The sequence below is a fragment of the Ascidiella aspersa genome, chromosome 4 (genome assembly GCF_963924565.1).
Source record: "Ascidiella aspersa chromosome 4, kaAscAspe10.2, whole genome shotgun sequence".
NCBI lineage: Eukaryota > Metazoa > Chordata > Ascidiacea > Phlebobranchia > Ascidiidae > Ascidiella > Ascidiella aspersa.
Window position 1 is genome coordinate 32,685,598 of NC_139450.1, and position 13,003 is coordinate 32,698,600.

The 13,003-nt window shown below is 33.1% G+C and overlaps 1 protein-coding gene across 1 annotated transcript; it reads right to left on the minus strand.

Moving 5' to 3' along the window:
• Positions 1-1,265: 1,265 nt before the first annotated feature.
• LOC146157562 (D(2) dopamine receptor A-like) lies at positions 1,266-9,214 on the minus strand. Its single transcript, XM_083388254.1, has 13 exons — positions 9,078-9,214; positions 8,087-8,198; positions 7,600-7,812; positions 6,954-7,158; positions 6,395-6,519; positions 5,344-5,399; positions 5,048-5,178; positions 4,329-4,590; positions 3,766-3,863; positions 3,342-3,487; positions 2,819-2,955; positions 2,360-2,595; positions 1,266-1,861 (listed from the first exon to the last, which is right to left on the minus strand). The coding sequence occupies exons 1-13, from the start codon at positions 9,145-9,147 to the stop codon at positions 1,340-1,342; spliced, it is 2,313 nt and encodes a 770-aa protein (XP_083244380.1). The 5' UTR covers positions 9,148-9,214; the 3' UTR covers positions 1,266-1,339.
• Positions 9,215-13,003: the final 3,789 nt, after the last annotated feature.

Below are 13,003 nucleotides of genomic sequence, written 5' to 3' on the forward strand. Positions count from 1 at the left end.
TTATACACAGAATAACATACAAACAAAACGCTAAGAAATATATGAAATTATTGAAAAAATGCAACCTAAATAAATTTGTTAAGCACCCCAAAAGTTCTCTAATCATTGGATTGTTACAATTATATTCCCGCTTGGTCCATTAAGTACCAATAAAATAAAATTTCGAATTTAGATGAAGTGAACTTATTTTAATTTATTAGAAAAAGAAGTATCACGCAATAACCAGCCCAGGTTTTAAACGAAAGATCACTAAATTTTTTGTCTTGTCACGCAATAAGGGAAAAATAAAACTGAAACAGAGTGACCAGACCAAAGAGATTACACCGGACCAATCACCCTTTTCTACCTTTAGTATTATTATTAGTGAGCTCAGAATAATGTTTCGTTTTATACCATACAGTATATAAAGGGGCAGAACTGACGATGCCACTTGGCGAAATATATTTTCCTTTTAAACAAAACGTCTGATCCTGTTTTTACTCATGTTTTTAACTATGAGTTTTACTTGTTGATATACGCGTCAGCGGAGCAGTGATCGACTGGCTAAAACCTGCCGCCGATGGTTTTCGATTCTATAAAGATACACCCTATTGTATATAAACGGGCGTTTACTGGAAAACTCGAATTGAGAAAAACGGGGCAATAAAGTGACAAAGTAATGGGGCTGTGAAATACGATTGTGATGCATATTGAGCTTACGTTACGTCATAAACCTCTTATGCGCGAATAAACCCTATTTGCTAAACAAGGCGATGAAGTGTTTGCGTGCATGACAAATACTTGTGAAATAGTGTGAATATGGCCCCCGAAATTTAGGCAAATTATCATAGTTATTTAAACTAAACAGTTTGCATAATGCTTTACATAAAACAGTTTACATAATGCTTCAAAAATGCACACTAATTTATGACTGAAAACTACGACCATTGCATACCCTCTGTTGGGAAAACATTATTTTCAAAAGCATCTATTTGCAATATGATTGATTCTTGGTCGACTAATTGCACCATTATTCGAAAGTACTCGAGTATAGCAATATATGGATATAAATATTTGCCAAAAACAATTGTTTGGTTAACCAGTTTCCAGAAAATAACAACAAGATAATTAACACAAATGCAATACTTCCATTAGGTAAAAGTAAAAAACGATGTTTAAAAGAAAACCAAACCTTTCAAAAGTACATATAGGTAATTCAATCCCAAACTTGCAAAAAAATACTAATTTTCATTACTTCATTATCTAAAAGTAAAAATAGGCTAAGAGAGGCCATAACAAGTAAAATATTAAAAACTTGAAGTACACATAAAGATAAGTAACTGATACTTTCGACAAATTTCTACTTTGCATCATTCAACAGATCAAAGGCAAGAGTTTGAGCAAAAAAATCGACATACTGCGACTTGTCCCATTGACGCACCTTAATCGGTTCGCCAGCTTCCAAATGAATAAGACTCGATTTCAGCTTCTTAAACGTCTCAGCAGGAATTAAGTGACCAGGACTAGAAGTTGACGGTTTATCTTGATTTGGTTTGTAATCTAAGTTACCTTCTGAAGTGTTTCTTTTTAAATTTTTGCTGGATTCAGTATGATTCGGCAAATTTTGTGGCGACTGCATTGGTGGTGATTTTGTGGTTGTTTGTGGAAACAAAGATGCAGACGTTTGTGGCACGCATGCGTCCAGTGCGTTCTGATTTGAAACCACGAGGTTGTCTGAAAGTCCGTACAGCAAAGCGGACTGAAGCAGCTCACTACCAAGGATGTCCGTTGACTCAACTCGGTACGGATCCGACAAAGGTTGCTCTCTTTCCCTTGGCTGGGTTTTCGCTTCAGATGTCTCGCTTTTTGCGGGCGCTGACACCTTTAAAATCATATAACAAATAAATGGCACAAACGGATTTAAGAAAGATAGCGGTTACATAAAAAAACAGAACACGCGGGTTCGCATATTTTTGCCTTCCATAAAGAGTCAGGAAATAAGAAATGGTGCTACAATTTAAAAAAAAAGTTTCAAGGTTTTATTTAAAATATCTTGCTTCATAGTTTGTTAAGTTTTTGTATTTTAAATACTAATTTTTTAAGCATATTAGTTTTAGCAAAGAGCTTTACATAATTGATTTACCCAAAGATACGAAATAAAGTCTGATCACAGCTTTAAAATATCTTTAAAAATGCAACAAATCTTGGAAGCAAAAATCGATTATTGTTTCATGTTCCGTTTGTTTCTGTTAATCATTTTTTCAATCCAAAGGATATCGGACTGAGGTCACATTTTGCAATTTAAAGTCAACCAATGGACTATAGCTGTTAGACACGTTTCCAAAAGCAAACAAAATGCCATTGCAAAAATAAAAGTTACCTTGGTTAGTTTTTGAGACGAGGATGCTCGAATCTTGTCCGACTCAGCAGCGGCTTGTTTCCGTGTTTTGCTCATTCTCCTTGATGTTGTGTGTTCACTCCTCGGCCTGGATCGCTTGTTGATCGACTTTAGCCGCTTCACGATCCGCGAGTCAATTTGCATCGGGTAAACTATGGACGCCATGGCTGCGCTTTCACCCATGATGGCTGTTGTGAGACGGGCAGACATGCCTAGGTCTGGAATTTGGAAAGGTTACGTTTTTCACTATTTGAGAATTTTTAATATGGTGACACGGTACATGGGAACAAACACACGCTGTGATGTTACAGGATGTATCCTGATAAGAGCAAGGTGACGTCATCTTCGGAGAATATAGATTTACGAATATTTTCAGAAATGTAAAATCTCTAAATACTAGTTGTCTAATATTGTTTATATAATGTGTTTTGATAAGCGCACCTTTTAAATGAGTAGAAAGACTAAGAATCCTGGTACGGCGAGTTCTTGGACCCCTGGACTTTCTCCGCAGTATTGTCACCATTTCTTTTCTAAGAGTTTCATTCCATATTCCATAGATAAGGGGATAATAAAAGCAGCTGAACACAAAAATAGTTTTGATATATTTGGGATAAAAATTTTATGGCTTGTGTACTAATGCTTTCCTAAAAATTTCAACGATGTGCTAAAAAGCTCCATTAAAAAATGAATTTCCGGAGATATATATTTTTTCAAAATTAAATCAGAGATTGCAATGCATACTGTAATAATTTTAACTGAGAGCGTTTTAAATAAAATTAGCTTTCAAATAAGAAAAATTATTTGTCATTTAGTTCAATTTATTCAAGATTGTAGTTCATAAGATCACAATGTATCCACTATAATTATCTTAGCAAATCAAATAAGAAAAAAAATATTTGTTGTTTAGTATAATTTAATCAAAACAATATGTTTAATAAGAAATATAGTGTTTATTTGCACTTACGAAAAGTACAGCAGTATTGTGGATAAAGATACAGCCCAGTCTGGTACATTTGAGTTCTCGTTGAATGTAAAAAGTAGCGTTACAATTGCAAATGGTCCGAAATTAACAAAAAGTAAACCCACAATTGCAAGGATTGTACCACAAGCCTAAACAAAAAATAAAAAAGATTATTTTTAAAGATATTAATTATTTTTCTATAAATTTATTTACATTTTACAGCCAAAAAAAGTGAATTTCTGAAACAAACATGTATTTTTTTCAAATTTCTGTTGTGTTTATTTCATAAAGACTTCCAGGTAATAAAAGTTTTGTGGCTAAATTATTAAATATTTATGTCTGGCATGTAATTTAAACACCCCTTAATATTGGACTAGGATAAATTATTGAACCTAACGACGAGCATAAAACTTTACTCCAAAAAAACCTTTGGCATATTTCTGTAATAGCGAAGATGTGAAAATCCCATAGATCTTCCACAAAACGAATATCTGCGAAAAGAATGTGAAGTTGATGGCCTTGTTTCTGTAAAAAAGGAAAATATTTTTTAAAGAAATAAAAAACACAAAATAAATGACAAACTCTGTTACACATTGAAACCAAAAACGAAAGAAATTAAAGTTTAAAAAGAAAACCTGTGAGATTTTTTATTTTACAATAAATTATGTACTGCTTCTTTAATTAATTAATAATATTGATAAGAAATAGCTATAACTTTAAAATTAGTTAAAAAAACAATGTTCGGCAACTTGATGGCATTGCTTACAATTAAGTTCCTTTGCACAAATCGATAAACAATAAAATGAGACACCATAAAAGCTCTTTCCCATTTACAACAATAAACAACAAAACAATTACAATCATAAACAACAAAATCCCAAGTACAAAATTGTGGTAGTTTTTCTCAAATTATTAAAGGTGAAATTACAAAAGTTTTCTAAAGATCCAGTGAGACATGGAAATCATAAAAATTTACAAACAGAATTTTACCACCATCTTGTGACGTCACAAAGCCACAAGTCTTTTGACTCTTAGGTCTTGGATTTTCAGCGATGTGAGGATTATAGTCACATGAATGACCCATAAAGTCTTGTGAAGACATGAGAATTTTTGACACAGGGTTGGTCGAATTGCCATTGCCATTGCCCTTATTCTCCAGCACACATGATCCTGTGATAGGATCAAGCGACAAATCGCTTGGACAAGTAACATTAACTGTGTCTGGTTCTGGGTTATCGTCAGCATAAGAAACCTTTAGAAAAAAATGAAAGGTTTTGTGCTTTTTTACTGAACAAAAATTTGGTAAAGTTATATACAGCCAAAAGATGCACATCAGTTAAGAAAGTAGCAATATTGTACCAAGAATATTAATTATATTTGGCACATTTTCCAAAAAATACAAAGTAACCGAAAATACATTCATAGAGGTTGTTTATATTAAGTTATGCAACATGATGTTCTTGAAAAACCATAAGGACTCCATGTTTGGTTCTAACCCTAAATTCTACATTTTTATTTTTACAAACTACAGATGATCAACAACATTTTTGACATTGTAAATATGCTTCATTTCCACAAAAAACAAAATAAAAAATTTTAAAATAAAAGTTTGTTATCATGGCTAACTTCACATATTTTGGTGTTATCACAACAAACAGAATTTTGCATTCATTCATGACACCAAAGTTTATTAGTTTTTAAATACGTACCTGATGTGGCAAATTAGTGGCAGAATGCAGAATGGATTTGTGCTTCACACATTTGCTTTTTATAACGCCAGAGTCATCCAAAACACTTATGGTTGACAAACTTTGTTGATGTTTTCCACCAGGCGTGCCTACTGTTTGCAAAAATAAATAAATTACAAAAATTATGGATCATACAAGATACACCTGTTTTAGCAACTTTTAACCAACAACATTTTTATATAACTTTTAAAAACAGTTTTCAAATTGATATAAGCAGTAAGTATTTAGAACAAGGAACTTCTTTAAAAAATTAATACCTGTTGTGGAATGTTTAGTATTTTCTTTGTCAATCTCGTGATACAACGGCATATCCCTGAATCGAGCAAAAGGTATTTTAAACATGATATTTTATAAAATTTAACTAAAAAAATATAGTTTTTCCCGTTGTTCATAGATTTGGGTGGCAGTAATGACCTATTCTGCATTATTTAACCTAAATTTTAATTGAATGACGAGCTTGTAAACATGCAATTGGGCTTTAAATAAATGCAAACAGACATGATGGGGAGATAGAAGGTAACAACTTGAAAAGGTTATCCCTTCTGGCTAAAGTATGCCCTCATTTATTATTCCAGCTTGTGGCAGACTTAATACGACCGCAACGAGACAAGATCGTTAGGAAAGATCAATGCCAACTACAATGATGCTACTAGAAGTTTCCACGCTTTTCACTGTTTATATACAGATTAATTAGGGTCTAGCTTGTTGATTGGGGATCAGGGTAATTTACAATTAAATTTTTATTTTAAAAATAAAAGAAAAATACTAGTTTAAAATTACCAGCATTTTTTTTTATTAATATACAAGCTTGGACATTATTGCTAACCATGTAACACATCTAATATTAAAAAATATTTACAAATAAATACCTTTACAAGTTTTGAAAAATACAAACACACTAAACAAAACATTACCAAGAATCCTTCCTTCGCATTTTTTTGCATTACCTCTTTGCATTACCTAACGGGCATAAAGCAAACATCGTAAAGTTAAGTGATTTAAAACAAATTGACGTAAAATCGAGCTCTTTGCAGACCGTAAATTAGTTTTACTGCGATAACGGGCTTAGCGGAGAGACCACAAAATCACTAAGGCACTGTATATATATTAACGACTTGATGCTGCAAAGAGGCGAAATGAGCTGCATGCAAGCACTTTGCATTACCTCAACTGGTGCTAAATTAAGGAATATAGCATTTTTTACTAATCAGCTTTTTTTATAATTTTTTAAATTATTGTCAAATCGATTGATAGAAATATGTAGAAATTTTGACATAAAATCAAATTAAGATTATCAAAAGTTTATACTTGTGACTGATGTTGGATGAAGTATGTTTGTGATGATTGCTTGAATGCTTCTTGTGCGCAATTCCGAAAATGCAGCAATAAATTATCACGACACAGAGGTAGGGCACAATGATGAAGGATGACACCTGAAAATTAAATCAATTTTGATTAATTAACCATGAGAAAGGATATAAAAGCATTTCTAATTAGATAAATAAGCTAGAGTTTAAATACTGAAAAAAGGCTAATCAAATCATTATTTAGGAGTTATATTTGCAAAATTACAAAAAATCTGTTTGAAAACATAGATACACTATACATGGATCTGTAATGGAGCTTTAAACGATTGTCAAAGCTAAATAGGTCGATTAAATCAACATCTTAATAAAAAAACCTGTTTCAAAATTCACTTGTATTATGATGATTCACTCAATCTATTTGGCTTTGGCATTTATTTTAAGAAACACTACAGATTGAGCATTTTTTACACATTAAAATATGTGCTTAAAACAGCATTAAAATGAATTCTTAAAATACACATAAATAAGTGATTGCAGAATGCCGGTAAACTAAGTTTTACCCAAAATAAGGAGAATCCATGGCTTGATTTCCAGAAAGGCAGGCAAGTAAATGACGATGCAAAGAACTTGTATTTCAAGTTGTGTTTAAATATTGGAACCAAAGCAGAAGAAAAGGAAAAAACCCAACAAAAAATCAAGAGTCCAACAACCCGAAGTCCCTTTATATGACTGGAATACTTCAATGGGTGGATAATAACAAAATATCTGTACGAAGATAATTTTAAATGATGTATTTTTGCAAATAATGTTCTTATTATTCCAAAATGCCAATTTAGGTTTCTGTATAGAGAATATAGGACCACAGTTCAGAAAAAACTAAAATGTGAAACATGTTTGAAAATGTTTATAAACTTTAATACCTAACTATAATTTTTTTTAACTATACCGTACTAGTTGCTGGTACACATTATCTGTAAAACAAGGTTTAACAATATTTGTTACAAATATAGTCAAACAAAATTATTACAACCATTTGCATTCAGTAAAACATTTCACATAGGACAGCCTGATCTAAATGAGATTTTTTTGATTTCGATTGACAAAACTAAACAAACTAAAATCAGAAATCAAGTAAAAATTAATCTTCAGGATTGGATTATTATCAAAACAATCATGCACTTTGTTCATATAAAATGATAAACCAACCTATCTGCTGAAATAAGCAAAAGTGTAAGCATGCTGCAACCAACTATAGTAAGATTTGTGCAACCGACACAGATGCACCACACTTCTCCGAACAGCCATTTCTTTGTGATGCTGCTTATGAATGCAAAAGGCAGAACGATCACAGCATACAATGCATTTGAAATCGAGAGACTGAGAACAAGTCTATTGCTAGAAGTAAGAAGGTAATGTCTCCTGGAAAAAATTAAAGGCTTAATTGGCACCTGGTTCTACAAACCAAAAGCAACAATTACACATCTTTAAATGACCCAAAAAGTTGAGTGTTTAAATAGTTTGATAAATGAAGGGTTTCTTATTCATCAATTGCCTAATCTTTAATGCTAAATATTCTAGAAGGTTTTTACATTAATTAGTATTACTGGCATAATAAAGAAAGACTGGTTCATTTTTTATTTATTATTATGAGTTTTCCATATTGTCTTATGACATTTTAAAACAAATATTTTACCTTAATAATGTTACACAAACTAGAAGATTTCCGCCAAATGACAAAATGGTTATAAGTAAAAGTGAAAAAGTCCAAAAAATGTCCAGTGAGCTCAATGCTGTGGTTGTTTTATCTAAAAACATGTATTGTTTTCATCAAAAAAGAAAAAAACACAACACATAAAAAAGAAGAGATGCTGGTCTAGTATTCTACCACACTTTCCCGGGTTTTGTATTTCTAACATTATTTGTGTTCGTAATATTATTTATTATTTTCTGATATTTATTTTTTTCTTGCAATTTCAATTTTGACAAATCATTTCTTAACCTAGCGCTCGTAGAGCATTCATGAATTTTTTCTTGTACCCTCTGTCTACAATGGCCAACGGAAGTAAATCAATTGTAATAATAGGAATTAAACTCAATGTATTTATAACTTACGTGTTTAATGCATGCTTCAAAAACAGTCTTGTAAGTTTAACAAACTTTACAACACACTAACAATAAGTCAATCAATTTCTAATGGCATTTTTTTTGTTGCTTTTCGAAATTAATCATATTGGAACGAAAAAAATAAAAAAAAACGTGGAAGGATTCTAGACCAGAACCTAAAGCAAACACTACTTATGGAAAACTCAAACAGTTAACTGAAGATAATAAAAACTTGTAACGAAACTTCTTTATCATAAAGATAATGCCGATCTACTCAATCTTTTTGGCTTTGCAATTCATAATCAAACTACATTACAGATCCAGACACTTGGATAGAATCTATAATCCCACCACAGCGTTCAAACAATTATTAAATTAACGCAAAATATTTGGTTTATGGTGCGGGTTAGTGTTTGGGTTGTGGTAAGTCAAGTATTATTATATTTAATATCTAACCCAACTAACCCGCACCCTAACCCAAACTATGTGCTTTCTAGGAAGATTCAGACCACAGCCCAGAGACGTGCATAGTGTACTCAAAGAGTTACTTCTGTAAATACTATTAATACATAAAAACAAACCTATTTTGGTTGTAGCCGTAAATATCTGTGAAACTTCTTTCGTCGTGGCGGTAAAAGAAACGTTTTCCATAACCCAGAAAATGCCTCATCTTATTCTAACATCGTCCTAAGGCTAAATAAATTGTCATCACTTTTTAACAATCAACAAAGAAAAAAAACGAAAAAAGAAAAATTGTACATGGTTACAAAAAGGGGAACACCCATTTATGAAATCAAAATATGTGTATAACTGCTACACCTACTCAAAAAGTATATTTAGCATTGATTACAATTTTAACTAAAAACCCAACTTTCATAAACTTCTTGCGTTTCTTTAAACTCAGAATTATCTAACTTTTACGGTAGTTTCTAGTTCTTTGACTTCGCCCATTGCATAAACGTTAAATGCTGTAAATAATACATGAAAGGATATTCTATAAATATATCCGGAATGGCCGCCATCTTATATAATTGCAGACCGCCTGTCGGAATAAAGTAGACACGAAACGGAATTATAGCTTTTGCAGCATTTATTTCGCCACGACGAAATTGGAACAGCTTAAGTCACTTTAATTAAATGAGTGAAATGCGGAAACGAAAAAGGCGAAACCCATAATTGCGTCACATTTCGATCGCTTTAGCGAAAAAACGCATGATTGTCACTACGAAAGAAGGAAAGATAAAAAAAAAACACAAAAACGACGTAATGTAAAATTATCCATCCAAGTATAAGAAAAAAGGAAAAAGATTAATTGACGTAACAAAACTGTCATTTTATTTGCAAAAAAGGTAAATCAAGTAAGGTAAAACTACGTGCAGCACACTTAGTTATTATTATTTAGTTACATTTTCATGCCATTGTTGAAAACTGGAATAATTTTAACAGGGACGGATTTTAAAAGTAAAAAGACTTGACTTAACAAATTATCCGTTTAGAGAAACTATTCATTTTGTCCCTAAACAGGGGCCAAATTAAACTTGACAATTTGACTGCCAAAGTAAAAAATTAATTCTGCGCTTGTGTAAAGAAAATCATTTTAAACAAGTACAACCAAAGAGCAGATATTAAAAAATTGACAGATTTTTTTTAGAGAAATGATATATGTTGATAAGTTTCACGGTTCACCAAACGTACAAATCTTTAACACTTTTGCCAGCAAAGAGCAAACATCTATACCCTCTGAGATGTGGATGTCCGATACTATTGGACATAAGACGAGTCCCGTTGCCCAGTTAATATAGGAATTTCAGTCATGATTTGCGACCCAACGTAGCGAAAGGTAACTAAATTAATTGCAAAATCTTAGGTAACACCTTGGAGAACGCTAAATCACATTTTGACCTGGCAAAAGGGAATTTAAGCGTTTTGTTTGTTCGAGCATAGTAATGACGTCATTTGGTATCATATCCGACCGCGATACTTTTGGTCCAAGATATCGTGATCGATATCGGGCTAAAAATAAAGTAAATCAGACATCCCTGATCTGAACTATAAGATCTTAGAAAGTTAAATCGTTGACGTCAAACAATCGCCTTCAATTTACGTCCACGTCACTGTCCACCGATATCCTGGTCGTCTTGGCAACCTTGCGTCGGTTCCGGTGAACTTTAGTAACCCCGGGCGTCGCGTTTTCTCCGACCTCGGATTTCCAAACTGGAGCCGCTTGCCTTTCGTCCGATGAGTGTAGCGCAGGTATCCGGCGATGATCGGAACTTTCGCCTTCCTCTGATCCGCTCGCGTCGCTCCTGGTCGCTGGGGAATTCCCAGAGGCGCGAAACCTCACGGCGAGGTTTATTTCATTTGTCGGGGACGGAATTGACGACTTGCAAGCGTTTCCGTCGCCGTTTGTTGGCGAGCTGCTGTGGTCGCCCTCGAAACTCACGGGGCTCGAAAATCGACCTAGAATCGACAAAACATTTTTGGTCGCTGGTCTACAATTCTAGCACATTTTTGTTTTTTTAGGTACAGTAACAAAACCAGTCGGAAAAATTGGAATTGCAAACTGGGAGATTAGTGTTTACTTTAAGTTATGTTCAGGCAAATCATTATAGAGCAAGTTATCTTTAAGTCAAGTCATTGATATGATAATGAAACGACCTTGAAAGGTCGTAAACTTGCCACATATTGAGCAATAATCGTAGCCTCAAGCACCAGAAGCTCAGTTTATATTACTATTTGTTATGTATTGAATTACCATTGGTTTCGAATTGTTCCATCCCTTGTAAATAAAAGTTGTTTACTCGTTTAGGCGATCTCGAGGATTCGGCAAAGTCTCCATCATTTGGTTCGGATTTAACTTTCCGCTTTAGCTTTTGCTTCATCTGAAAATACACAAAAAAATAGAATATTTTACAGTGTGGTTATGACTATTCACTGTTTTCAAATGACTAGAATTGACTTGACTTGAGTCTTTTTGGCAAAATGCCTTGACTTGACTTAAGTATTTTAAACAAATGACTTGGGTTAAAATGAAGTGTTGTTATTTTTAGGTAAAATATTGTTTCTTCATGGATTTAAACAAAAAGTTTTTTTATGTCAAGGACTTAAAGTTGACCTGCTCTATATAATGACTTGACTGGGAATTGACTTAGGCAACTGATTACTTGGATTAGGACTTAGGCTCTCCATGCGAAGTGACTTACAAACTGTGCATCTCTCAGTTGGTCTCTTGGTATTGGTGAGTGAGCCATGGAGGGAAGGCAGTGGAAGTTTTCAGGAGATTTGTTGTACACCTCACTTCCTCCAACTCCACAGCCGGGTATTCTACGGTTCACGTCGTTGTCAGGATTCTTTGCTGGACATAGAAGACACAAATTGTTTAGCTTGAAACAAATTTGAGTTTTAGGAAGAGGTGATATAATTATTACAACATGGAGACTAATATTGTGCGACTTGCAAGCGAATAAATCATATGGCAATATGAACACTTTTTAAAGCCAAACATTTTTTTTAAAAAGTTGAAGTAAAAAGCTTACAACTTCGGTGTTTTCGTTGTGTTTACAGAAATTAGCAGAACTGATGATGCTTTTTTGCGTAACTATATAATATTTTGCTTTTGTTGAATAAAGTTGTTTTAAATCTATTTTACAACCTTTGTGGTTTTGTTTGGATCATATGAGATGGAAAAAAGATCAACAACTAAAAATGTCGGAGCAGGCTTAGATCCCGATATTAACAAAAATAATAATAATAATAATGTTATTATTACTTCATCAAATAAAAAAGCTCACAGTGTCACTACGTTTCAACAAACAAACCAAAAAACTTAGCTAAAATTATTTTTTAAAACTTCAGTCGCTCAAACATCATTTACTGGCGCACAAGTGCAGATAACTGACCTGGAATGGAGTTGGGACTTGTGGTCTTTCGCTTGTTGAACCCGACACGGTCGTGTCCTTCATGCAGGGGTCGAAATGAGTCCCTTCTGGGTGGAAACTCGAGATGATTGTTGCTGTTCACCTTCCCGATGTGGTTGATCTTAAGGTAGACTTTTTCGCAAGCGACCTAAAATAAGGTTTAAGTAAGTTAAAAAGCAATTTACATTTTAATCGGATGTTGTGTTCCTTTTCGCAAAATTATGAAAATGATCGGATAAATTGTATGTTTAGTGATTTACAAGGTAAAAAAGGGAAAAAATAACTGTATGTTTAGTCATGCTTCACGACAAATAAGGAACTTAAAGTGACAAAAAATCGCTACGACGCGGAATAGAAACTATATCAGTCTTGTGTAGGCGTACTCATAAATCAACATATAACTATACCGTCACATATCGACTTTCTCCTTAAACCGTATCCTTTTCTATCAATTAAAACATTTTATCAACTAACGTAAGCCCAGATAATACCAGAGCTTAAATCAGTAGTTTGTTTTACCTACTCTTTAACTTCGAGGATCATTTGTTGGAAATATAAAGTAAAAAAAAACAAGTGTTGTGTTTGTAATA

What these genes read in the sequence shown, in the direction of transcription:
- LOC146157562 (XM_083388254.1), bottom strand. Translation starts at nt 9,147, where the DNA reads ATGGAAAACGTTTCTTTTACCGCCACGACGAAAGAAGTTTCACAGATA. An exon ending in TTGCTTATTTCAGCAGATAG is followed by an intron (nt 7,159 to 7,599) that starts GTTGGTTTATCA and finishes ATCTTCGTACAG; the next exon opens with ATATTTTGTTATTATCCACC. An exon ending in CCACTAATTTGCCACATCAG is followed by an intron (nt 4,591 to 5,047) that starts GTACGTATTTAA and finishes TTTTTTCTAAAG; the next exon opens with GTTTCTTATGCTGACGATAA.